Source organism: Phytophthora parasitica (assembly GCF_000247585.1).
Source record: "Phytophthora parasitica INRA-310 unplaced genomic scaffold supercont2.10, whole genome shotgun sequence".
Classification (NCBI taxonomy): Eukaryota; Oomycota; class Peronosporomycetes; order Peronosporales; family Peronosporaceae; genus Phytophthora; species Phytophthora nicotianae.
In genome coordinates, this window is record NW_008648996.1 from 1138308 (window position 1) to 1164135 (window position 25828).

General features: G+C 48.4%; 10 protein-coding genes across 10 annotated transcripts; 6 read left to right on the forward strand and 4 right to left on the reverse strand.

Moving 5' to 3' along the window:
- Positions 1-23: 23 nt before the first annotated feature.
- Positions 24-1103, forward strand: PPTG_06884 (hypothetical protein; the record flags this gene model as incomplete). Its single annotated transcript, XM_008900931.1, has 1 exon — positions 24-1103. The coding sequence occupies one exon, from the start codon at positions 24-26 to the stop codon at positions 1050-1052; it is 1029 nt and encodes a 342-aa protein (XP_008899179.1). The 3' UTR covers positions 1053-1103.
- Positions 1104-1272: 169 nt separating this feature from the next.
- On the reverse strand, positions 1273-3376 carry PPTG_06885 (hypothetical protein). The gene has a single exon (XM_008900932.1). The coding sequence runs from the start codon at positions 3367-3369 to the stop codon at positions 1318-1320; it is 2052 nt and encodes a 683-aa protein (XP_008899180.1). The 5' UTR covers positions 3370-3376; the 3' UTR covers positions 1273-1317.
- A 1989-nt stretch (positions 3377-5365) lies between these two features.
- PPTG_06886 (hypothetical protein) lies at positions 5366-6795 on the forward strand (the record flags this gene model as incomplete). Its single annotated transcript, XM_008900933.1, has 1 exon — positions 5366-6795. One exon carries the CDS (start codon positions 5366-5368, stop codon positions 6581-6583), a length of 1218 nt encoding a protein of 405 aa, XP_008899181.1. The 3' UTR covers positions 6584-6795.
- Positions 6580-8492, reverse strand: PPTG_06887 (hypothetical protein). The gene has a single exon (XM_008900934.1). It carries the CDS (start codon positions 7412-7414, stop codon positions 6821-6823), a length of 594 nt encoding a protein of 197 aa, XP_008899182.1. The 5' UTR covers positions 7415-8492; the 3' UTR covers positions 6580-6820.
- PPTG_06888 (hypothetical protein) lies at positions 8434-11834 on the forward strand. Its single transcript, XM_008900935.1, has one exon. The coding sequence runs from the start codon at positions 8502-8504 to the stop codon at positions 11547-11549; it is 3048 nt and encodes a 1015-aa protein (XP_008899183.1). The 5' UTR covers positions 8434-8501; the 3' UTR covers positions 11550-11834.
- Positions 11835-12514: 680 nt separating this feature from the next.
- PPTG_21974 (hypothetical protein) lies at positions 12515-12973 on the forward strand (the record flags this gene model as incomplete). Its single annotated transcript, XM_008901142.1, has 1 exon — positions 12515-12973. One exon carries the CDS (start codon positions 12515-12517, stop codon positions 12971-12973), a length of 459 nt encoding a protein of 152 aa, XP_008899390.1.
- A 33-nt stretch (positions 12974-13006) lies between these two features.
- Positions 13007-13324, forward strand: PPTG_06889 (hypothetical protein; the record flags this gene model as incomplete). Its single annotated transcript, XM_008900936.1, has 1 exon — positions 13007-13324. The coding sequence occupies one exon, from the start codon at positions 13007-13009 to the stop codon at positions 13322-13324; it is 318 nt and encodes a 105-aa protein (XP_008899184.1).
- Positions 13325-20341: 7017 nt separating this feature from the next.
- On the reverse strand, positions 20342-21160 carry PPTG_06890 (hypothetical protein; the record flags this gene model as incomplete). Its single annotated transcript, XM_008900937.1, has 5 exons — positions 20342-20446; positions 20515-20727; positions 20785-20862; positions 20918-20986; positions 21059-21160. 5 exons carry the CDS (start codon positions 21158-21160, stop codon positions 20342-20344), a joined length of 567 nt encoding a protein of 188 aa, XP_008899185.1.
- A 795-nt stretch (positions 21161-21955) lies between these two features.
- On the forward strand, positions 21956-22264 carry PPTG_21975 (hypothetical protein; the record flags this gene model as incomplete). Its single annotated transcript, XM_008901143.1, has 1 exon — positions 21956-22264. The coding sequence occupies one exon, from the start codon at positions 21956-21958 to the stop codon at positions 22262-22264; it is 309 nt and encodes a 102-aa protein (XP_008899391.1).
- A 661-nt stretch (positions 22265-22925) lies between these two features.
- Positions 22926-25369, reverse strand: PPTG_21976 (hypothetical protein; the record flags this gene model as incomplete). Its single annotated transcript, XM_008901144.1, has 6 exons — positions 22926-22963; positions 23241-23494; positions 24159-24232; positions 24727-24849; positions 25211-25272; positions 25348-25369. The coding sequence occupies 6 exons, from the start codon at positions 25367-25369 to the stop codon at positions 22926-22928; spliced, it is 573 nt and encodes a 190-aa protein (XP_008899392.1).
- Between the last annotated feature and the right edge of the window lie 459 nt (positions 25370-25828).

Consider the following 25828-nt stretch of genomic DNA (forward strand, 5'->3'; position numbering starts at 1 on the left):
TAGGTCGTTGGAATACTCAAGCCATGGAGAAATGCTATCTCACGTCTCTTCCACGCGAAGCTATGCGCACGCTTGCCGGCTTTGAGCCTTCTCGAGGGAATTTTTTTGTTGCACGCGCGTCTGTGGAACCTCCTCGCGTTTTACAGAGTATGATCTTTCCTCAGGTTGAGAAGTGGCAACATGCAATTAACGATGGTAAAGCTGAACAGTCCATCGCCGCCGGAGGATTTCTAGAATTACTTCAATATCTTCGCAAGGTTATTCTACAGGATGCCGTCTTCTTACAAGATTTTCCTCCACATCATCCAGTGTGGCAGCACGATATTTTTTCCTCGGACGAATTCATGAAATTCAAAGGTGAAACTCGAAAAACTATATATACGATGGAAAACCCGGCTGATCAGAGGTTGCAAAAGGCGATGCCTATTTTGAAGGCCAGGCTGGAGGGTGCACATCAAGATCTTAAAACATCTATTGATCGCGTAAGTTCAACAGTCGACGCAATAGAAGGGAACATCGCCGACATATTGCGCACGCTCGAGCCGCTTCGAGGAGGAACCGCTATACTTCAGGTCAAGCTGGTTTCGAATCCAGCTAACAATGTCGCAGCATTTCCTAGTTGCAGCTCGACTGTCACATCTGAGGCTCGTAGTGATCAACCCTCAACGTCACATTATAAAATGCGTAGAGGTTTGGAGTCTGTCAAAGAGCTTTGGGAAGAATGGAGTGTTGGTTTTGACGGGGGTACACCCGTAAGAGAGCTGGAAGAACGCTACGGTACGAAGTGGTGCGACGCTGATGAAAGACGGTTTTTCAATCGCCGTAGATCTGTTCTCAACTTTGTTCAGCAATTATCTCGCGAAGCCCAGCGTGATACCGGCGTTGGGGCGGACGTAGCAACTCAGTTGGCTGTACACTACGTGGATGACACCCGTAAAACGCGAAGAAAGACGCTCAATTGGCTTTCCAAGAACATTGCTCTAATTCATGATGAAGTGAAGAGCCGCCTGATTGCACGGATCTCGCTGGATCAAGTTGCTACATCCCTTTGACTTTGTGGTATCGTAAAGTGGCCGTTACTGCGCAGTACCGCAGTGTGTCAGCGCGGTATTAGGTGGTACCGCAGCGTCACTTTGCGGTATTGGGCGGTACCGCAGTATGCCTCTGCGGTACCGCGGTGTGACTGTGTGGTACCGAAGTGCGACTTTGAAAAATTTTCAGCGACTTGTTATTTGTTTTACACAACAAGTAAGAAGCTGAATAATGTCACGTGTTTTTGTTGTGTTATTATATGCGCTTTGTTGTCGTTTAACTTGTTCACTTCGGCATGAGTGCCCTATAAAGTTGTGTTCGGTAAATGGATGCTTTGGTGGCGTTAAATTTCCCAGTAGTCAACCCTGCGATTGAATCCTCTATCGAGCTTAACTTCTCAGCTACTATCCACTTTGAAATCGCATCCATGTAGTGAAGAACGTAAAGCCCACACTCTGCACAGTTTGATTGTTGTGGTTTTGTGTCGTGGACAAACGTACTCCATTCAAAAGTAGTTGATGCATCTGATTTGGCTTCATGGACTTTTGCCAAGAACCAATTGAGGATATCAAATGCGTACGCTGAACTCTGAGCCTTCCTCATTGAGTTTACATGATAAACTTTCGTGGGTCCAGCGTGCATGAAATTCTCAATTACCAAAAAGCTCCAATGATTCCCGCCAGACACAGGTAGCAGCAGGTATTGGTATGACCAATTGAATAGTGCGACCAAATCACCAAATAATCGCTGCTGCGTAACTGCCTTACGTGTGCGTCTAGCTCTCTCCATTAACACGTATAGTCCTGACCCACAAGGACAAACCACCCCATTTTCCCGAGGCAAGTCGCGGTAAATGAAAAAATCCAACGCGGTTTGAGTCAATGAAGCATCTGCTTCTAAGCTGTTCAAATCTGACGGAAAAACGTGCACAGTCCGAGAATTTCCACTTTCCTCAAGATCTGTCCAAACTAGTATAGCGCTATCTTTTGGAAAGCGTTTCCTGAAAAACCGATGTGGAACACTTGTGTCAGCTTTCTCCACATTGGCATCTTCGAAAACGCTTTCATCAGAATTGCTAGACTCGTCACTCTCTCCACCACTTGAAAATTCTACATCGCTGTTACTGTCAACAGCAATCGCTTCACTCCTATTCAGATCTTCATCACTGCCAGGCTCATTCCCACAATCATTGCCACCACTAGATGCATCACCGCCAACTGCAGCGGTGGATACATCAGCACTAACGTCACGGGCATCTTCACTCAACAAATTTGGTACTGAAGGGAGGCTACTCTGAGGAGTTACTGGAAGGATCTTTAGCCGCTTGCGTCGGTGAGCAGGTGCAACTTCATCAGGGGATGATGCTCGAACCGGGGCCTCTAGAGCTACAGATGCACCACTCGCTGTCGTAGCCATCGCCAATTGATACTGTGCTGCAGGATTAACCAGGGTAATATTTGCTGGCCGGTCTCCAGTTTCTTGTAGAATCGCTTTCGGCCTCTCTTCTCCCATCCAATACAAGTTCTTCAAATGCTTTGTTGTCTTAGCCGTATAATGTTCTCTCCCTTCATAAATACTTGCAAATATTTGACTAGTTTCTGCTGCATCACATACGTACTTCTCAAGAGATGCGTTTGCGTTGATAACGCAAGTCTGCGACTGGAGCAACGCATCTTTCGCTTCATCGTCAGAATACATGACCATTTGTGTCGCTGCGCCCTTTACATGCATGGCCACTTCCGCTATAACGCTCAAAACCGACGCTCTTATTTGCGCGGGCACCATCACCGCGATTTGACCTCCCAAACACTCCACTAACGCGGCCGAACGAGAAATAACTAGGTGAATATCCTTTTGTTTCGTGGCGAACGCCAACGCCGTCGTTTCCGCGTCAAACGCCGCTCGCAACAGCTCTTTACGCTGCCTCTCAAAACCTCTGAGCTGTTCGCTGACCGACAGGTCGATCGGCATGTGTGCCCTGTCTTGCGCTCCATGGACGCTGTTTTGGAGGACCTGAGGGCGTTCGACGTCAGCGCATATCATTCTAGGGTAGCGGCTACGGTCTGTGCGACCATCGCGAAAGCCTGTAGGGTACTCTTCAAGAGGAAAGCCGCCGTCTGGGTTCTCCAAGTAGTACTTCTGCCTTGTTTCAGGGGGCTCTTTAAGCCAGGCATCTTTGAGAGACCTCCCTGCGCGACTACGAAGCCAGTTTTCAGCGGTCTTGTTAGCGCCAGGTTGCTCTTGAGCAGCTTGTTGTTGTGCAAACGTTGCTGCTTTCTTGGAGATGCGCTCTCCATTGTCACTTGCGTACACCCAAAAGGCTCGGTGGCAACGCATATCGGCTTGACTCCTGCGGGTGTGGTGTGTTGAGGCTTGATGGGCTCTGAAGAAAAGGATGAATACTATTGGTTAAAAGTCGAGTTGGACTGTTATTCCCCTCCGGTCCTCAAGTGCGCCAAAGCCTTCAAAGACGGGGTCCCGGCCCCAGCCAAAGACAGGGACGATAACCCCTCATTAATGCTTTGGCTTAGATATTTATTTTAAAAAACGATTGACCGTAATGGAGATAGCGTGTCGAAAAGTAAAAGGCTATTTTTTATGCTTTTAATATTCGCTCTTCCTGAGAGACAACTTACACAAAACATCATGGTTTCGAACGTAGTGGCGGGCCAAGGCGTGCTCCAATTTATTTTTAATAAGTGAATTTTTGCTTGAAGGTGAGGGCTTTCCCAATCAAAAACAATTCGTTTTTAAGATAAAATTCGAAAAGGAGAATTCAGGGTGCAGCACATCGATTCTTCGGCGTTAACGACTCCCTACTATGAGCCAAACAGCTCAAAACTTTGAACAGCAGCTAAGGAGTAGCTTCAGATTCAGTCAGGTTTTGAAAATGGCAAGCGAAATCTCACACGAAGAAAGCTTACATGTAACTCTCACAAGCATCAAAAATGGTAAGGTTGCCATTCACGTAATAATTCGATCCTCTCGCTGGTTCAGTTTGTTTATGTTTAGTATGTTTGTTGCTGCCAAAGTTGGCGACCACTACTAGTGGTGATTCCAATCTGCACAAAACTGAAATTATGTAGAATAAATATTTTTTACACTCTGAATTTACTTATTAATCGTTTCTCATGTTAAGGTTTATTCGTTGCTTTAAAGGCAAAATGAGTTCTGTGATTGGAGAGTCGAACATCGAAATGGTTCAATCTTTTGGTGACGAGAACGATGACGCCATGGCGTTATTCTCTTCTTTTCGGGCATGATGAACGTCTCGAAAATTCGTTTTGCAACTCACTTTGTTAGCTTATATTTGATGTTCGCAATCACGCCTTCACTTCTTCGAAACAATCTACTAAATGATAGGAGTTTTTTTGTAGCAAACTTGGCGCCAAGCGTATCTCTCCGCCGTATTGTCTCTCGTGTTGATTCTAGTAGCACCTCCATGTCAACTAGCTTTTATGGGCAGGGCGTGAGTCACGTGACAAACGCTCGTAGTTGTCGAAGCATCGTATAAAAACTTAATGAATCATTATTTTTACGGTAATGCAAACGGAACTCATGACGTGATGTACCAATTCCGTTTCAGAAGATATAAAACGTATGCCTGGCCAGGTAGCGCGTCCTGTGGCAGTTTTCCTCGATCTTTGATCGACTGTAAGGAACTTCGTGAGGCTTGCTTGCCTGCATCGTCTCCGGCGTCACTGCGAGCGAGTACGTTTCGCTGTGCTCTACGCGCTTCTCTACATCTGCTTGTAAAAAGTTTGACGCGTTTATTTGCAACGGCAGTGTTTGCCAGGAGGTCAGTGATCTTTCCGCTTCGACGCCCCTAGCGACTTCAGGGATCGCTTGTTCAACAAGCCGTTTTATCTTGCAAAGAGCTGTTGACATGTGGGCAAGTTGGCATGGTCGGTCACACAGGATCTCAGCCCCATGCGGTATTTATTATTATATCATAATAATGGCAGGTGAACTCCAACGGTAGCAAATCCGTTACCGTACTTGTTTCTGTTGGTGACACACTTCAATCAACACATAACCATAGCTTTGCTCAGGGCCGCCGCTGCTGCTGCTGGCTTGCAAGAGGTTGTCCTCGGCCAAATTCGAGAACATCACACAGGATCGAAGTTTATGGATCCACCGAGCTTGGGGATGCAAACAATGCAAAGAGACTCTAGGAAGATAAGATCTCTGTTTACAATAAAGATGTCGGGAGGGATGACGTGAATGTGTGTTAAACATCCGTGCCCCAAACTCAAGCCTGAATGCTCACGTCGCCCCGCCGTTTATTTTGAGATGCGCTGGTTGCTTGAAGTAAAATGGGTGCCATCTGAGCATGTCCGTGTCCGCACTTTCGCTCATCCAGCCTCCTCACTTTGGTTTTGGCAACGAACTACGCAAATCGATCGCCGCTGCGTGCTGCGACCAAGACGACATCTACCAGTCCAGGACCTACTACCACCTCACTATGGGGAAGCCCAATGCCAGTCCGGGTAACACCGGCCTCGAGTCCGTCATCGCGGGCGTTGTGTCCGGCTGCGTCACGCGCTCCTGCACGTCTCCTCTGGACGTGCTGAAGATCGTGATCCAAGTGAACGGCCCCGTGCCCACCCAGACGGCCGTTGCACCGACTACCAACGCTGCCGCATCTGCTACTACCGTATCCATGCCATCTTCGCTTGTGGCCGTGCGCTCTATCGCCGCACAGCCGTCGGCGTCCTCCGCCATTGCGCGCACCGTCCGCGAGTTGTACTCGCTGGGCGGCGTGCGCGCCTTCTGGCGGGGCAACAGCGCCGGCTGCTGCCGCCTCGGTCCCTACGCGGGCCTCAAGTTCTACCTATATGATTCACTGCAGGCACGTTTCGCCGCCAGAGAGGGCCGCGAGCTCAGCAACTGGCAGCGCGCGCTGTGCGGCGCCACCGCCGGCCTCATCGCCACCATGGGCACGTACCCTCTCGAGGTGGTGCGCACGCGCATGATCTCACAGACGACGGCTCCAGCCGCAGCCAACAGCGAGATCCGAGGTGTGCTCCAAGGCGTGAAGCTCATCTTGGAGCGCGAGGGGCTGCGTGGTCTGTACCGTGGTGGCTGGTCCGGCGTCATGGGCGCCATCCCGTTCGAAGGCGTGCAGTTCGGCTGCTACGAGTACTTGAAGTTGACGGCCATCCGTCACCAGTGGCCGGCCTACCGTTGGCCTGAAGGCAAGACCGAAATGGACGGGCTGGACTACTTCGTGTGCGGCAGCGTCGCCGGTGCAATCGCCCAAACTGTGGCGTATCCGTTCGACACCGTGAAGAAGCGCCTGCAGTCGCAGCAGGTGCACCTGAATGTATCTACAGTGGGCCCGTTGTCAGCCGAAGGAGGCAGTCCATCGACGCTGTACTACCGAGGCATGGTGGACTGCTTCCGCAAGGTCATCCGTGACGAAGGTCCTTTGGCGCTGTACCGCGGTACGGGCCCCAACCTGGCCCGCATCGTGCCGTACGCCGCCGTTATGTTCTCGACGTATGAAACAACCAAGAAGACTCTGCGCGTGCTACGCGGCCGTGAGTGAAGTGTGAAGTGTGAAGAAGAGAGAGACGAGAAGCCCCCCTCTTGATATTTATTAGTCCCAGTGAGTAAGTGACCGCCTCTGCGAGCCAGAGGCCCAGTGAGCTGCATCCCGTGCCACCTGCGTACGTTCTTGTAATTCTAGGGGAAGAGCGCTTGAAAGCAAACGCCTTATAGCAAAATAACTAAACAAGCAGCATTGTCATTGTCAGCGACCTTCTTCTTCCTTCTCATCCCTCGATCAATACAGACAGATGCAGCGTTCCACCGTTTCCGGATCCAGCGCCTTATTCTCGCCGCTGATGCTGTAAAGACACCGGAACAGTAAAGCACAGTGGTCGCGAATGGTCTGCAGCACCTCGGCCGTCATCGGCTTGAGTTTGTTTCCCTCCAGGATTAGCTGTAGACGTTCCGCCATCCAATCCGGGTGGCCTCCGTCGCAGTATCCACACAGGAGCTCGATAAAATACGGCACCGAGTCGTGGTGTCCTCGCTGCAGAATGGGGAGGAACTTGTCCGCATCCAACAGCAGCAGGTTCAGCTGCACGTATCCTCCAATTAGACTGTAGTAATAGCCTGTGTAGCCCAAGCCGCCGAAAGGATCGATGCCCCATGTTGTCGGATCTAACGAATGGCCGGTATCGTCCACTGGCGGCCGCTTATCTGTCGCCGCGAACTCCTTGAGCGCATCAGCGAGACAGCGAGCGAAGTGCGCCACCTGCTTCTTCTTGGCCTCCGTCTCCTCGTAGCGATAGCGGTTGTTCTCGAGTGTCATGGACGCGTAGACGTCCCCCAGCGATGACCACGGCAAGCGGTGCGCCTGGTGCGTCGCCATGGCGGTAAAATTACGGGATTTATAAAGCCTGGCTCTTGACAACTAAAAAATACTAGTAAGAATCTCCTGTCAGCTAATCTGCTGGTACAAACGATGGATATGATAACATGTAGCAATACTAAGTTCAAAGCACAATGGCAACTGGGCAATACTGCTGCCAAAAGCGCAACACATACCCACCTACACCAACGTTTAATCTCGTCCTTTAGTAGATTCAGGAGATTCCATTAGAAAATAGCTCGTGTAAGCCTGGAAACGAAAGAGAATGGATGTCCAACATCATCGAAACAACCGTAGTGGGTTGTAGCCTCTTGTGAACTCCTGAAAGGGTTAACCCTTTAAGCGCGTTCGTCAGACTGCAAACGAAACGCGCTACCTTCTTGCGTTGCAATGTGATCGTTCTGGGGCGCCACGGAGAGTTCACTCTGGGGCAGCACGGAAAGTGATGCTCGCTATGCCGGACGAATGGAAATTCAATTGTGCAAGAAAGGACGCTGCTCACGGTGTACGATAATCTACTTCCTCGCAAAGCTCAATTCATGCCTGTAGAACAAGCCTCCATCGCTGGGCATATCTTCATTGAGATCATTTTGCTAGCGCCAACTTAGTCAAGTCGAGCAGTTACTGGTTCACTACGGTCAAGGGAGAGATCCGAGAATGCCTCCAGCATCAACAGCGACACGTAGCTGACCCATTTTGTCGACTCGACACTGCTGGACACTCAACGTGTAGAACCCACAGCCAGCTCCTTGAAGGCAGCTCAAGCACCCATGCTGTTCACGGTTGAACACATCAAATCTGCGCGGCACAAGATCTCGATGCAGAACCGGTTCACCGTTGAGGCGCCGCCTTCAACGTCAATGCCTTCAACATGGCCATCAATCCGCAGCACCAACATGTCACCTTGCCTCCATCAAGTCTCTGCTTGGAGTTCCTTGCTCCTTGAATGAGTGGTCTTGCTGCTCCTTCCATATTCCGCTGGCGGCCTCTCGGCGGCCAATGGCACGTCGCATGGGAGACGTGCGTGCGTGTGTAAGGGTCGATCAGTACGAAATCTGCCGGCCAAGACTCACATCAATTAAGGAGTATGGGGAACGCCGCCGCCAAAGAAGCCGCCGCCCATCCGCCGCCAGCGCCGGCCAAAGAGTCGCCGACGCAGCAGCAGAAGGAGCCGTCGTTCCGCGTGCTTTCGGCCGATCAGCGCGCCATCACCTTCGACGAGCGTGTGCACCTGCGCGCCGGCGCCGAGGCGCGCGCTGACCGCGTGACGCTCGGCGCCATGTCGGACTTCCGGCCGCTGCAGCGCGCCGCCACGTACGATCCTCGTCTGCGCGCGCAGAAGCAGCTACTGACGGCGTCCGACGTGATGCACCGACGCTTCTTCAACGCACGCGAGCGGCGCGTGAGTACGAGTGCCGACCGCAACCTGTTCCGCATCGCCGAGGGCGACAAGGAACGGCAGGAGGCCATTGTGGTCGTAGACCCGTACTCGACGGGTATGACTATGGCCGAGAAGGTCCTGGAGCGTGGATATCTGTGCGTCTGCGTGTACTCGGACACGCTCGAGGTGACGCAGGAGCGTATCTCGCACGTCCCCAAGGAATTGGCCTCCAAGTTCTTGGCCATCATCTACCACGACGGAGAAGTGGAGCGCAAGGACGAGAAGAAGGCGCTACAGGACACGGCGGCCGCACTGCGTCGCGTCAAGAGCGTGGACATCGTCGGGATCTTCGCCGGCGCCGAGACGGGCGTGCTGCTGGCCGACAAGCTGTCGGAGCACTTCAAGCTCACTACGAACGGCACGAGCGGCTCGAACGCGCGTCGCAACAAGTACGTCATGGGCGAGAAGGTGCGCGCCTCTGGTCTGCGTGCTGTGGCTCAGGTTCAAGCCACCAAGTGGTCGCAGGTCGAGAGTTTCGTCAAGAAGGAGCTGATCCCCATGCTCAAAGGTGGAGACTTCAAGGTGATCGTCAAGCCTGTGGAAAGCGCCGGTAGTGACGACGTGATGCTGTGCCACTCGATGGAGGAAGTACGTACGGCCTTTGGTAATATCCAGGGCAAGATCAACGGACTGGGACTGGAGAACCAGGCCACGTTGGTGCAGGAATATCTGGATGGTACCGAATACGTCGTGGATACAGTCAGTCGCAATGGTGTGACCAAAGTGGTGGCTGTGTGGGAGTACGACAAGCGCGCAGTGAATGACGCGCCGTTCGTGTACTATGGCGTTCTACTGCGTGCAGCTCCGGACGGCTCCGTGCTGGCCAAAGTTTGTGAGTACGTGCTGAAGGTGGTGAAGGCTCTGGAGATCGTACATGGTCCTGCACATGCAGAAGTGAAGGTCGTGAGGGGAGAACCGTGTCTAGTGGAGATCGGAGCTCGCTGTCATGGTGGATCTGGCTCGTATCTACCCATAGTGACGCCCTGTCTGGGCTACAACCACGTGGACGCTGCATTGGACTCGTATCTGGATGCTGAAGCGTTTGAACGTCTACCAGAACGTCCGAAGGAGCTCAAGTCACACGGCTGTGAAGCTATGTTGGTGTCGTACGAGAGCGGGAAGCTCGCGGGTTATCCAGGCCAACAGGAGATTGAAAAGCTGTCGTCCACTGTATCTACAGTGTGGTATACGCATGTCGGAGAAGAGTTGAAGACCACCGTCGACATGTTCTCGACTCCAGGCAGTGTTATCCTGGTCCACGAAGATGAAGAGCAACTGAATCGCGACTATGCACGCATTCGTGAACTGGAATACAAGGAACTTTACGAACTTGAGCCTGAAAAAGAAGCTGAGACGAAGACGAAGACATCTTGCGGCACTGTAGTGGTGGTGGACCCTTTCTCGACTGGAGCTGTGCTGGCTCACGAGCTTATGGTCAGAGGCTACGACTGCATCTGCGTGTACAGTGACCGTCTCGAGAATATCGAGAGTGTGGCGAGTCTGGTGCCCGAAGGTCTTACGCTGGAGTTCGCGGCTACTGCTGCGTTTGAAGGGAATCTGGACCAGACTGTGAGTGCCATTCGCAGAGCTGCAAAGCAGGTGGCAGACAAGCACAACAAGAAGAAACAGGGAGCGAAGGCCAGTGCAGCAGTGTGTGCCGTGTTTGCTGGCGCAGAACTTGGAGTCAAACTCGCTGATGCTCTCATCGATGTGCTAGGACTGGAAGGAAACGTCTTGGAGCACTCAAACGCTCGACGTGACAAGTATCTGATGGGCGAAACGCTGCGCTTGGCTGGTGTGCGTGCTGTGAAGCAGGTGAAGGCAAAGACGTGGGCTGAAGCTGAGGCTTTTATCACGCAGGATCTCAAACCAGAACCTTTCGAGGTGGTGCTCAAGCCGCTGGAGAGTGCAGGCACTGAGGACGTCGTTCTGTGTCTATCGATAGAGGAGGCCAAACGCACGTTCGACGGCATCCTCGGCAAGATAAACGGTCTTGGAATTCAGAATGACGCCGTGTTGCTACAGGAATATCTGGAAGGTGACGAGTATGTGGTGGATACTGTCAGTCGCAACGGAGAGCACAAAGTGGCGGCGATCTGGAAGTACGACAAGCGCCGTGTGAACAATGCTGCTTTTGTGTACTTCGGACTGTCCATGGTGCCTGCTGAGGGTATCATCAACGAGATGATCGACTACCAGTTCCGAGTTCTCGACGCTCTGGGAATTCGCAATGGACCGGCACATGGAGAGGTGAAGTTCTGCCACGGATCGCCCGTACTGATCGAGGTTGGCTCGCGTTGTCATGGCGGGGAAGGAGCGTGGGTTCCGATTGCCAACATTTGCGTGGGCTACAACCAAGTGACTGCAGCTGTCGACAGTATTTTGGACGGTGAGGCCTTTGCCAAGCTCACCGACCGACCAAGGAAGCTACTGGCGTACGGCTGTGAGGCTATGCTGGTGTCGTACAAGAACGGCGTCTTGAAGAGCACACCAGGCATCGCGGAAATCGAAAAGATGCCAGCCTTCCTCAAGAAGGAGATTTTCGTGGCGCCAGGGGACAATATGCGTCAGACGGTGGATATGTTCACGACACCGGGCAGCATCATGCTCACGCACAAGGACCGCAACGTGCTAGAGGGAAGCCTTGCACGTATTCGTGAGCTGGAGGTTGAAGGATTGTTCGAGGTGGAGTAGAATGGTAGATGAACGAGAGCAACGTCATGCAAGATGCACATGCAGACACGTGGTAGTGGTGGTGTGCGTCTCTTTTTAATGGATTTCTTTGATATTATCTAATCCATTCGTAAGTTGGTGCTTGGGATAGTTGGGGGTACCCGTGCAGGTATACTGAAGCTGAATCAGCTTAGCTGATTGAGATCTTTAATTGGAGTTTTTTATTCGCGATCCCGAAAAATCATTTAACCAATCATCAACCTCGGATCATCAATCATATGACGTGTGTTACCACACCAAATTGAGGTTTTACAGCATTGAGAATTACTATAACTAGTTTTGTGCTTTTCTGGCGTTTTGCCGACGTGTTCCCGGTACTTGAGAAACGAAGGCATCTCATCCATAAAATATACCCAAACCCTTACGTATCTTTCCAATCGATGATCAGCTGGTCGTGCGCTGCTTCGACTCCATTCAGTTTCGATTCAATCAGTGAGGCGAGGACGGAGGCGACGACGATGGCATAGACGACTCCACGAGGAAGGACAGCGGTGAGTGAGGACGGCGGCAACGACGCGGCGACGACGGCATAGAGGACGCCACGAGAGAGGTTAGTAGTGAGTGAGGACGGCAGCGAGGACTCGCTAAGGACGGCGGCGAGGACTGATTGGCAACGACGGCGGTGAGGACGGCAACTGCTGTCTTATCCGCAGCTGTCTCTCTGGCTGCCACCTCCCTCAAATACCTGTGTAGTTAAACGGAAGAGCCCCGTTAACGGATGGTAGAGGTTCAATTCCTCTCACAGGCAAATTCCTTGGTGGCCGCTAGATACAGGGATATACAGTGCGGTAATGGCGGATGACAATGCCTGTTGTAAGAAGCCGGTGATCAAGTAGTACCTGTGGCATAGGTGGACGCAGCTGCATTGCGTTCTGAAATCAACGAAGAGTGCAGCTAGCGAAAGATAAGTTCATATTTGAATTTCGATGGAGATAACAATACCCTTGCCGAATACTCTAACTTGTCGTTTGTTCATTAATAATGGCAACCCTTTCGTATATTGTCGTAACAAAGTGCCTCCTTCTCCAACATTTGTCTTTAATATAGCAGAAGGCTATCGGGTTCTTCGCGCAAAAGTCGAAGAGCATTTCGACAACAAGATCCCTGACCAGTGGTGCGCTGATTATGACATTTACTTCAAGCCGACCAACAACGCGTATCAGAAGGACTTTCAGGTGCTTTGCAGTGACAGTAGTGCTTTGCAAGTTCAGCTTGATACGGCGTGGCACAAGGCAAGACTGCGTAACGGTGGGCAAGCGGGCTTCGTCTTAGAGCTGTATGTATACGTGCCAAAGCCAGTTGAGGCTACAATAACGCTTCGTAGGGCGACAGCTGCGCGTATTCGAGAACAAATGCCCCGCGTAGCTGAAATGTTGCGGGAGTAAGGGATAATTGCAGGTCCAGCTACCCATAACTACATGGTGGTCACGCAGGCAAGGCTTCCAGACGGAGCCCCACTGGTAGTGCCTAACAACACGACGTTTCAGCAGCTCCAGCACGTGGACACACAACAGGCAGCAATTGACTCTGCAATGCAAGAAGGCCAACAGCTAGCGACTGCAGAGGACCATCTTGTGTGCGTCAAGATACAAGGCATCCCAGTCGCAATGGAAGTGAACGTCAGCGATATCCGATCTGCACTAGGACTCCCTGACTACAGTTTGCGCCCACAATTTAGAGAGCCCCCATATTCGCGTAACGTTGAATTCAACTTCAATTGGATTAAGGTCGGGTGAGTAGGGAGGCAGGAAAAAGAGTAAAGCACCGGTCTCGTGGATCATTTCCTGAAGTTTCTTGTACATATGAATTTTTGCATTGTTCATCACTACAACGAACCGTGGTAGTGGCCGCCGATTGAGGAAGGGAAGTATCTTGGCTTTGAAAACTTCGTGAAAGCTTGAACGCGTAAAAGTTTTTTCCACATCACCCCACGAAAAAAAAACTTGCACGTCCATTGCCGCCAGAATCGGTACGCGTTTGCCGCGGCTGAATGGAGGCGTTACATGTGCCGGTGTATTTCTAGCAGACCAACCATAACGACGTAGAGCAGATCTAAAGCAGATAAAAATAACTTTAAAATAACTCTAAAGAATAAAACAACTTAACAGTTGCAGCTTGCAAACTTACCTTCCGTCCTTTGATGTTTCGTCGACGAAGACGAGTTGATCAGGGCCGCTGTAGAAAGGAGTAAGACGACTAACATATTCTCGCCTTTCGCGTGGAACACTCTCTCTCGCGCGCTTAGTTAGAGCTTTTCTTGTCAACTTGTGGTCGAAGGGCTCTACAGATTATTGCGTCGGATACACCAATTGAGTCCCGGTAGTGCTTGCGTAATTCGTAGCGTAGCTCTTGAAAGTAGAAGCACGGATGCGCCTTCACGTATGTTTGTACGAACGCACACACATCACGAGGCCACCTAGACGATTTCGCCTTGGTGTTTGCTTTAAGAACATTGCCTGTCGTTCGGAAAAGTGTATACCATCGAACGAGGCTACGATCCGAGAGACCTAGAACACTTGCAACCGTAGTGGTATCAATCGAGTGAACGTACATAAGAACTATACCTCTCCAGCGAATATCTAGTGAGTAGGTCATCTTAAACTCCGACGTCGTGGACCGGGGCAGCAGTCTCCATTCTTTTAGAGACCGCTGTAGCAACGCGAGATTCCTCAGCTTCAAAAGTTGATTTTTTTTCAGGTGGTGTACCCAGCTTGGCTAGTGTTAGCGGTTGCGTGAGGAAAATGGAGTCTCTGTGTTTTACACGTGATAATGCTACGTACGCGAAAGACACAGTAGGAATAGAGCTGCTATGAAATACGACGTTATCGCACGTCAAGCCTTGCACCTTATGAATTATCATTGCATACGCAAGTCGTAACGGAGCTCCTCTACGAACAACTCGCAGGTCACTATTTTTCTTACCCCAACTAATTTCTCTGGGCAATATCGGTACAATATTAGGGACATCCTGCAAGAACGACGAACCAAGGTACAAGTGTGTCACCTTAACAAGAATAATTGGGAGATCACTGCCAGAAAAATATTAGATCATAAATAATTCCGTTCGTCCCATTACAAAGTCCAGCTGGTTGCTCGAGATTAACAGTTAATGTGACCGGAGCTTCAACACACAACATGAGCTTTGTTGCAACTACTCTATCTCTATCATTGGTTGGTGTTTTAGCTTCACCAATAAGAGCGGAAACAGTTCCTTCTGGAATATCACGCTTCTGACGAAGACGCTTTTGCTGGACGTAGTGCAATGTATTTATATAAATTATGGGAGTGTCGTTGGCGAGAAGGCTCTCATTGTTAGCTGCATCGACATCTACGTTTTTGTGTGCAATATGCTTAGCTCTCGTATACCAGTCTGGTACTGGTGTGTTACTGCTGCAGCGCGAGTTGAATAATTCAACATCTGCGGAGGTTGGTTGACGACTTCGTAAGCGCCTTAGCGCATTAAACCACTCGGAATCGCTCTTAGCATGCAAACGTAAGGTATTTCTTCCCACAACTCACGTCCTTTGCGTTGCACTTCATTTTGAATTTTCTCCAGCGGTGTCGATAATGAGTAGGGGACGACGAGGTCAAGTTGACCCGCATTACCATAAAGTATAATATCACGCCCACCAAAAGAAAATGACGCTGCTGAGGCCAAATCTCTCTCATTCTCTGATCAATCCAATGCAACATTCCACATGCCTTCTTCGTTGTCGATAGGATAGCGGTAAAATATTTGTTTACTCGGATTGGATTTTACTACATTATCGCGAAAGGCTTTACCGTTCCTTTAATGAAGGTTTTAGCTCGTTGTACGTCTTCTGCAGAGTAATTATGTTTTACAAGTCACGTAGTTATTTTATTAGCATCGTCTGAGTGCCCTTTAAAGTTTGATACAACTTCTTGTATGGAAACACCACTGTCTTCGATAAATACGTATTCAAACGGAGGAAGTTTTTCACAGCATGGAGTGGCTCGTGCATTTCTAAGTAAATCTAAAGAGTGTTGACGAGCAATCTTAGCATTACATTTTTCCAGTAGTTCTCTACTCAGATTTTGTTCTTGCTCCTGTAGAAACCACTCAATACATTCGTCATCGTCTTGAGGAAAGTCGTCAAGAGAGCGCCCGGGTACGTAAAGGAATAATTCTGCATAGCAAAAGTTTGGGTTCTTCACATCTGGAGCTATCCAAGGAGATGCACGTATGGCTCGAGGTGTGGCACGTCTTTTAATATAGCCACAACCATCTTCTCTTTTTCTAAACTCCTGGTTTGGGCTAAGTAAGTTTACTTTGTCTGTAAGGTCGAACCCTTCTACGAAAGAGCCATAACTCATTGCGTTGAAGGTATCATTGGCTGGTCGAGCCATGTAGGCACACTCGAAATGTTCTAGTCTACACGTAGCTCTACGGGCTTTGTCAGCAAATTATGCAAGGTCTTGCTGTTCTCGGGTGTCTACACGATAGCTACGCATCGGATGGCGTAACACTTTCACTCGTTCGACTGTCCGCGACTTTCCATGCAATGACAACTCTCGTAGTAGAATGAAATATGCTTCCTGTGCACTAATTTCTCTGACCGACAAAGCTACATTTGCTACCCTTTTAAAAATGGCATGATGAGGCAAGTTAACGTCGCAGCGCTTCACTGCCGCCGCAAGTACTTTTTTGAAGCGAACTGTGTCAGGCTCGGCTTTACTCACGTAGGCGGCAGTATATTCTGCATCACCGTAGGCATTCCCAATAAGTTGAACGTCCATATTAGCCCTCCAGGCTGAAAGCAACGCCGGCCTATAGTTAATAATGCTAGCTACCTCTCGTTTCAACTTGACTTTGAAAGAAGGTGTTCCATCATTTGCAATTGAAGCGTCAATTAATGTTTGAGATTGTAGCTCTTTAGGGTAGCCAAATCGGCACTCACTACTTTTTTTTTTTTTACAACTAGAACCCGAATAGCAAACGTGTTGTTGAACGCGATGTATTATTCTAGCCAAAGCACACTCCCAGTCATCATCTTCGTATTCGGGAGGACGTGCCGTCAAAATATCTAATCTTTCTGCTTTGAAAGCTATACAACTCGAGCAATTGCATGCGTCTAGATCTGTAACAGTTTTGGAGAGAACTGACATACAACGATCAACGAATTCGGCTAGCTCTCTTTTACCTTCTTCAGTTTTAGATAACTCAAGCACATCTGGTGCGTTTTTTTTTTACCCAAAGCAAGGCATGGATGTGGGGTGATCCTCGCTGTTGAAATTCAATCCGTCAAAAAAAAATCCTCGATCTCACCCAAAGGCTTCTCGCGCCCACACAGCACAATTTTAAAAAAGCATTGAAATCGATGATGAAAGTAACGTGCAGCAATATCTGGATTTTCATTAAGTAGCCTTCTTCTTTCCTTTGGTGGCAAATGTCTGCATTCTTTGAGAGTGAATTGCAGGTTGAAGGCCCTAATAAAAGTCCGGCCAAATCGTATCCGCAGCACTCAAAGTTAAAAAAATGTCGGCCAGCGAGTTGGAAGGACACGACTTCCTATCATACTCATGAGATCGTCTCGAACACTACTCCAGTACAACCCTCTACTTCTTACCACCTTAAAGTACGGCTTTAACGACTCTAATATTTGTAGTGCAGCATCTTTATCGCCAATAGAAGAGTATAGTTGCAACGCTTCATCATGCTGTGATCCCGAGTCACTAACCCTACGAACTAGTCCGTCTATCTGTCGTCTTTGAATTAGATTGAGGCAGAAAAATTATAATTGCTATGAATAATGAAGCGACGATCGTGCCATTTCATGAGGTGAGCACAATATTCGGCTAGATGGTACTCGTGTAGGCGACTCTCACTGCTTTCAAGTGGGTTCAACCCTCCTCCGCCATTCGTAAACAGCGTCGGAAAGCAGTTCTGCATTAATGTTTTTGTGTTATACTCATCTATTGGTTTTGTACAACATTGTAGTGCTTTCACAGGATATTCTAACCCTCCACAAGCTAAATTAGCAGCTTGAATTATCTTTTCTAACTCGCTCTGCGTGTCTTGCTCGTTCCGCTCTAGCTCAAACGTTTCAATTAAGTTTTCCATCACACAGTCTTGGTTATCGATGCCTTCTTCATCTGAAGTAGAGTTTTCTGTCGTCGTGTCCTCAATACGGAGGTGTGTAGTGTACAAGGGGTTTGTTTTTTTCGCAAGCAGGAAACGAAGATTCGCAACATTGACCGCAGTTATAACCAGCAGTGGATGGGGTTGGCGCGGGTTGAGTTTCTTGCTGCTCTTGTGTAGTTGCTGGCAAGGTGCTGGCTTGGTGTGGGGGACTCACTGCCTTTTCAGGCTCACAGTTTAGCTGGTTTTCTTGAATACGAAGCTTTTGAGCTTCTTCATCAGTTAGCGATACGCTTGGGATATTGTTTGCAGCGCCGAACGCTCGTAATGACGCTAGATTTTCCTCCGATACTCTTACATTTTTGTAAAGGGGGTTGTTCTCAATGAGCCAGCACAGCGCTTCTCGGACTAAATCTGGTCGAATTCTATACAATTTTACAGCTTCCGTCGTTTTGGTCTTCAGGATAATAACACCGCACTTGTGAAGAGGACGTGGAAGATCGAGCACAACTTCCACAGCACGATTCCAATAGTTGATAGGATTTCCACGAGTAAACTCTTGGCCATCACAATACAGGTTGACGCAGGTAGTGGGAAATACCTAAGCCGATTAGACGAGCTTCCATTAAGTTAAGCACAGCAAGTTGGCAAGGAACAGCAGCTTTCCGGAAACCACTAGCTTTGCAAAATTTCGGTACTTCTTTCTTTCGTAGCGAGTTTTCGCACCGACGGCACAGCCAGATCATAGACGTCCTGCTACTTTCGTCGCTCACGATTGCCTCCAGAATAATCTCACATTCGCTCTCATTGCTACAAAGCGGACTGAACAAATCTGCATCTGAATTGAAGCGTCTCATTACGGCTTGCTCCGATTTGGTCAATTCTCCACAACTGCCGCATATCCGAAGAAAGGGGGCGTCGACAGCAGCGTAAAATGCTGTAACGGGCACAAATACGAATTAAGTTATCGTATTTATGGTTGCTTGCAGACATACCTCTTGCATCTTCACTACGGCCGTTAGCATCACATTGGGTCTTCGAATTCGTCTTGCTTCTCTTCACACTACGGGGCTGACGTTGTGCCGCGGCATTCCGTTTCATTGTTTCTTCGTAACGCGCAAGCCTCTCTATCGTGCTTGCAGCTTCCATGGCTTCGACTGGGGCTGCATTTGTCCGTCATTTTTTTCCGCTGTGGAGTTCTACTGCGCTGAGTCTCCAGCGCTGCGAGAGTTCGCCTTGCTGCTTTAGCAGCACGAGATGTCTGGGTTGGTTTTACCATCTTCATACACATTGCCTTGTTAGTACTGCTTCTAAACTAAATATCCATACCACATTAGCTCTCACCTCACGCGATAGATGGAAAATCCTGCAATACTGCTCTCTGTTGATTGTTTTGCCAATCTTCTGGTTGTGTCGAATCCAAGTTGCCTGGATGTCGACCACAGTGCTCTGTGCAATCGGACATGATTTTTTTCGAAATACTGTTTTTTATCCAAAAATAATTCCAACGACTAGCAGTGGGCCTCATTTATTATTTTCGGCACAGTTACAATCATGCAATTCTAAGTAGCATAACATTATCATAAATATTGCTGAATTATTTATCTCAGCAGTGTACTGGTCAAAACCCGATATTTGTCTAAGATTTATTGCAGTACCGGAATCGCGAAAAATAACTCATAAATGTTTGTTTCGATTGGAATTGGATGTCTGTTCTTGAAGTATGAATGTGTACTACATTGGACTGCGAACTACAGCCAGTTTATTGCAGATAAAACCTTCTAGATCCGAGCGGATCCAAAACCTCACGCTGAGACTACATTGTTTTAGTTTAGATGACGTTTGATTGGCCCGCGACGATCACTGAGCATTCTTCAAGCATTCAACTGCGTCCAAGATATTCGACTTATAGATTTCGCACCCATTGGGGCGGAACTCGTACTCAGAAGCTCAGAACTATAGCCAAAGTGCCAAAGGTAGTACTTCAAGTACTTGAACTTTACACACTACATGTCATCTTTGCTCTGGGAAGGCGTTCGAAGCCAATTGACTTGTAGATGGCACCCTCGCGTGCGAAGAGGATACCTTTGCACTTCACTACAGGCTAAACTCTTAAACAACGAACACTATGTGGCGCCATTTGATTAGCTTGAAGCGCGCTTCCCAGTCATTGGATATATATATATATATTCCTGCGAAGTCAGTTGTAAAAGTGATCACCAATTTCTTACTAACGACAACGTTACATTCGACGGCTTTCATTATTACAGCGTATCCTTGGCAGTTCTACCCGTCCAGCCTTCATTTTGTAACTAGGCGGAATTTTTGGAATTGCATTTGAAACTCAAACATTGCGTATACATACCATAACACTGCAGCAAGCCTGAACACTGTTTCCACTGCGCTACATCGGTATCAATCCTCGACAACCAGATTCTCTACACAGACATTTTTCCTGCTCTTCAATAGCATTCCTTCGTGTTATCAATCCCACCATCCATAAGTGTGTCAATGAACACTTTCTTACCTTCGTAGCTACATTTTCCCCTCCATAGTCAATCGTAATTTCCTCGTCAACTTCAAACCTCTTGGCGAAAACGCCACAGCAGATTTCGTCATTCACCTCCCAGCGCTCGACCACGCAATTAGGGTTCTAGCTGTGGTTCGCTAATCTCGCGATACCACCGCAAGCACGGGCGTCGATAACTTCGCCCTTCGTGAGACTCATTCCGTAGTAGTTGGTGGATCCTTTAAACTCCTAATGATGAAGATCAAACCTAGAGTGTTAATAATGAGCCCGTTTCATCATTTTACACAATTTACTACCTTGTCCCGGCGCGAATAGGTTGAGCTTTCAATTATTTCTCCCGTGTACTGGCAGACGAAGGCGCCAGGCAAAATTGGCTGGCTTGCAAATAGAGAAATCCCCTTGTCGTGAAGTTTCTTTACGGAAAGCAAAGCAATGCTACCATTTTGCATTTGCTGGTTGCTGCAGGGACCTTCAGTTACGCATTTGCCTCGTACACATTCGACTTGCATCTGTACAACGACCAATCATTAACAATGTTGCTATAATTTACTAATTATCAAACGTACCGAGCGATTTTCACAACCAATACCACAAACTTCAGTCCAATCTTCACCACGATTGCACTTGCATTCAGGAATTTCGTCCTGCAAACGATGTTAGATACAAGTTTGGTAGTCTTTATTAATTACAGATGCTTACCTTGTTGAGAACTCGTTTGGTTCTGATAAAAACTTTATTCTGGTCAATAGATTCGTACTCCGTAAGAGCCTGCAAAGCACAACGCTCTTCGACCAGCTTTGAACAGTTCACTAGTAAAAAAATTCAGAAGGATTTTCATACACATTTCACATACAGGTCTAGCACTCCATCGCTCGTGCTGGTATTTGGCGGCGGCTCGGTTCGGGCCAAGAACCGATCCATTTTAGACTGCTGACGTGGCATCACCTCTACTGTTTTGTGTTTGAATTTAATAAATTTAAGGTAGTTGAGATTCGCAGTCGCCAAGGGCTTGTGAATGCTCTGGCTGCGATCTAAAAGAATTTTAGTGATGAGCTTCGATTTGCCGTTTATAAACTTCAAAGTCAAGCAACCCCCTTGACCACTCTCACGCCCACTTCGCTTGCAATCGTTTATACTGTAAGAAGTCACAAGGGCTCAGGGCGGCCGTAAAATGTAGAAAACAACGTACTGACATGTTTATTGAATTATGTTAGCAAGCATGTTGAAGCGGTGTGGGGGGTCTGCTCGACTGCTACAGTAGAGTAATTTAAGCGCTGACAAATTGGCCGAGCTTAACGCTGGTGAGAGTAAAGATTTAGTTGATTGCATGGTGCGGCTAAAGACGCTAGAGCGACCCTCGCTAAGCGAGCTCAATAGATGCTCCGAATCATGAAGACGAAGCAAAAGCATACGTAAGGCTGAAAAAAGTAGAGTCAACGTAGTTATGCAGCATATAAGCAGATTCATGCTTCCGTTGCTGCCAAAAGGTGCAGATAAATATGTCTTATCTTCGTTCTGCAACGTAGAAAATTGGAATAAAGGGCCAATCGCATGAAATCCAAAACCAAACGTAACGTACTGAAATGCATGTTGAAGCAGTCTACTGCCAGGAGGCAATCCCGCAGCCGATTGAACTTGCGACCTATTTTGCAGAGTTCTCACTTTTTCTTTTGCGCTTTGGAGCTTAAGCTCGCCGTCCTCGCAAAACTTTGCCTTTACTACCCGTCCACAGTCGGCATGGAGTTGATCAACCGCCTGCGCAACACTCTCCTGCAGCAACAAGAGGACAAGGTGTTGAACTTCTTCACCAAAGTGAGCGACTTGAGAGACTTCATTTCGGCTCGAGAGCCTACTGCTGGCGTGAACGTCACTAATGAATTTCCCTCATTTAGTCTTTCATTTAGTGGCTACACTACCAAATATGGATACATTTTTCGCAAATATGGGTACACCGGAGGATGGCTACAGAAGCCTCGCGACAATTCTTCTTCGAAGAAGTACCGTTTTATTTCAAATCCTAGGCTCTCTAATATCACACCCCCTTAACAGTCGCACTAAAAATAACCCTCGTTTCAGTGGCTGTTAACTCATTCGACAGAGGAGACCCACCTCCACTTTTTGTACTTGAAGCTTGAAGCTGGCTGACCTTTCCGGCAGAGCAGGTTCTTCAACAGAGGTAAAATTCGTAAGTTTGGTCCCAGAACGCACGATTATAAATTATAATCCTAACCTATTTCAAAACCTAATACCGTAAAAACAGTAAAGGGTAAGTAAATAAGAGTCACATGATGATAGGGGGGGGGGGGGGGCTTCGCCCCAATTACAAACGAGAAATAAAGGTTTGCTTGAGCGCGGGTCTCCAAAAATCACAAGAAAGAGGTGACAACAAAGTGCACAAGGTGTGGCGGGTACAACAGTGAACACGAGGTGGGCATTCTACGATCCAGATACGATATGAGTGTACGATGATTATGGAGAAAATCAAGATAACGAGAGTAGTAATTATTCCGCACATTATAACTGCAGTTTTTTCTTACCGTATTTTACCAACGATAATTGGTAAACCTCATATAACCACGAAGGCAGTAAAAGTAGACAGCTCCTCTAGACACGCTTTCATGCGAAAAAAATTGTATTAAATTCAAAGGCAGAAGTTGTAGAAGGCTAAAGGTGCAATCAACACACTTAGCGTCGATCATTCTGAAGATCATAGGTTGTTGTCGCTCATGTCATCGTCGCTCAGATCTGCATGCGGTTCATGATACAATAAGTAGTGCCCTTGTTGGGCAAGATCGATATTCTCTTCCTCTTCTGATCGAAGAGTAGTGACGGCTTCACAGTCCTCTCCTTATTGACGCTAAGGCACTCGGATGACAACTTCGGTATATTAACTTTGTGCTAGGTTGTCTGTCCTCTACGCTATCGCCAGACCGGCAATCGCGCTCTTCTTGTGGTGGAAGGCTCCGCAATTCTCCGCCCTTGCCCACGCCTTCAACAGTGTTCTCGTCGGCTCAAATCTCACACTGACGGCTCTTCTCACCAGCGCTTTGTCGTCGCTGCTTGCGATGATGACCCTCCAGCCACTTCATACACCGGTTCAATAGCCGTTCACTACATGCATTTACCGGACACTGGCGTGTGAACGGTAATGCTCTGCTCAACTGGTACCTTCTGTGCTCGCTGTCCTTGGTCCTCCACTCGACCTCCGCCGTCTTCGCCTTGTTGCTCTCGTCGCCCGTGCCCACATGGCCCGCTCGTTGACCCACACGCGACCCCCTTCAAAATGCCCTCGCTTACTTTCTCTCCCTAGATTCACCGCCTTAGCAGCCATGCGCCGATTTCTTTAGCTAAGCCCTCGGCAAAACAAGAGCTGGCTACAGCACGAGTGTTTCGTAGGGGTTCGCTCACCTTCTCTCACTCCAGTACTTAAGTACATGTTTCTCGCATTTGTATCTACAATATAATGCATTTGCAGCATACAGTGATATATCTTTTCGTATTGGTTAACATGTAGCTGCCATAGAAATGCTTCGAAGTCTGTAGCTGCCATAGCAGCAGCTGACAACGTTACGCGATGTGTCACAATCAGGGTTCGGTAGTAGTGGGGATTTGGGTCCGTTAGCACTAAGACTAAGTTTGCCTCACTCGTTTTACCATGGCTAGTCTTAGTTCTGCTAAAAAGTAAAAGATTTTGCAGAACAAAGACTAATAGCACTACTAAAATGACTACTAAGCTATTCAAGGTCTCACCAGAGCCCCCTCTTCCCTTCTTCCATACCCTGAATCTCAGCACGATTGTGACGCAAGACAAGTTGACGTTGAGCACGCTCATTGTCAGTACGTGCCCGCAATGGACCCATGACAATCGAGCCTCTTTTCCAAAATCGGCAAACCCCTTACAAACATCAATGTTCTGACAGAGCTGCTCAACATTCCACACCGATTTCCCTCCCGATTCCGTATGGTCAACTTGGCCAGAACTTCGTTACGCTCATCTTTGTCGGTGATCTGCTGCTTCACAACCTCAGCCCAATCAACACGGTGATTCAACCACTTCTTGACTTCTGCATCTTCTTCGCGATTTACTTCATCTTCGAAAGGATTAGCATGTGTCTGCTGCGAAATTTTATCTCCTCACAACAACTCCGTGTCCGTCCGTGTCAAACGTTGCCGGAGGTTCAGCGGTTGGTAACACCGAAACTACATTCCCGCTGCTATTTTCCTGATTGTCATTCTCCCGAGCAATCCTGTACAAGCAACGGTGTACTTTAGGAAGAAGTTCTTTAGCTTCTTCCAGAATTTTGTCAGCACATTCAGGGTTTTCTGGAACCCGAAGGTAGTTTACCGCTGCTCGTTTCGTACGCGGATCGAGCAATAAAGCCATATCCATTTCCACAGAGGGCTTCGGCAATCAAGTAGCAATATGGTGAAGGGCGCGATTAATACGATACATGCTGCAAAATAGATTAGATATGAGTTGAATGCCAGATGTAGGGAAGGTAGCATACCGTCTCGATCAGCCAGCGCGCGATGTGCCCAGTGACGAAGTATTGCGGAGGCTTCGGCTTAACCACGCCTTTTGGCGCTTTGTAGGGGTTTCCTCCGTGCTTTGGCTGGGTGTATGCCGCTTGCTATCCTCCTCCACCACGAATCAGCTAGCGCGCTGCTTGCGACGGTCACTCTCCTTCACAGTTAGCTCATGACTTTTATGAGCTAGCATCAAGTGAGATTTTGCATTTGATGCATTCCACAGTGACGGCTGCCACGTTTTTGTTTTCGTGCATATCGTGCAGATGTAATTGTATTTCTTTTTGCGGAAAGCCACAGGACTCTCCAATTTGTGAATCGCTGTCCAGATGGGGTCGGTTGTGTTTGGTGTTACTAGATGGACGATGGTGTCAGGAATATTGCAATTTGGCGTCGGATTATCTTCTTGATCTCGTTGGGCTAAATCAATCACCGTAGTCTGGCTCGGTGCGGATATTGACAAACCGCTTGGAGATAAGTCCTGGGAATTGTTGTCGTCCCCGGTGAGCTTGTTGACACACGCACGACTGCAGAATCTTTGCATGTGTGAGTTAGTTGGGGTGTAGATAGTGAGTTCAGCGTGTGATTATAAAATAGTATACCTCTTTGACAAATCGGCGTCATCCCTCAAATCGTTACTGCAAAGATGATGCACTTACTTCCCGCAAACACAGTAAGGAGCCGTTGTTTTCAGCGCCGGATGGCTGCAATCGATACTAGCACACTTCATTGCTGTTGCAAAACAGAGAAGATCGAGAAATGAGGCGAAGAGAGAGAGAGAGAGAGAGAGAGAGAGAGGGGGGGGCAGGAGAAAGCGAGAACACCACCCATTGCGCGTGTCCTTTCAGGCTCAAATCTTGTCTGAAAATTAGTAGTGAATTTAGTACTAATATCCAGTGCTCTCGGACTACTAAGTTCTTATCTCTACTAAGGCCGCGACTTGTTTTGGTTATGCTTAGCACTACTAACAGTAGCGGTACTATTTTTATTTGTTAGTACTAATTTGGGATTACTACCGATCCCTGGTCGCGATTGACATATGAAGTACCTGAGCGGTGGTACCTGTATAAATAATAACACAAT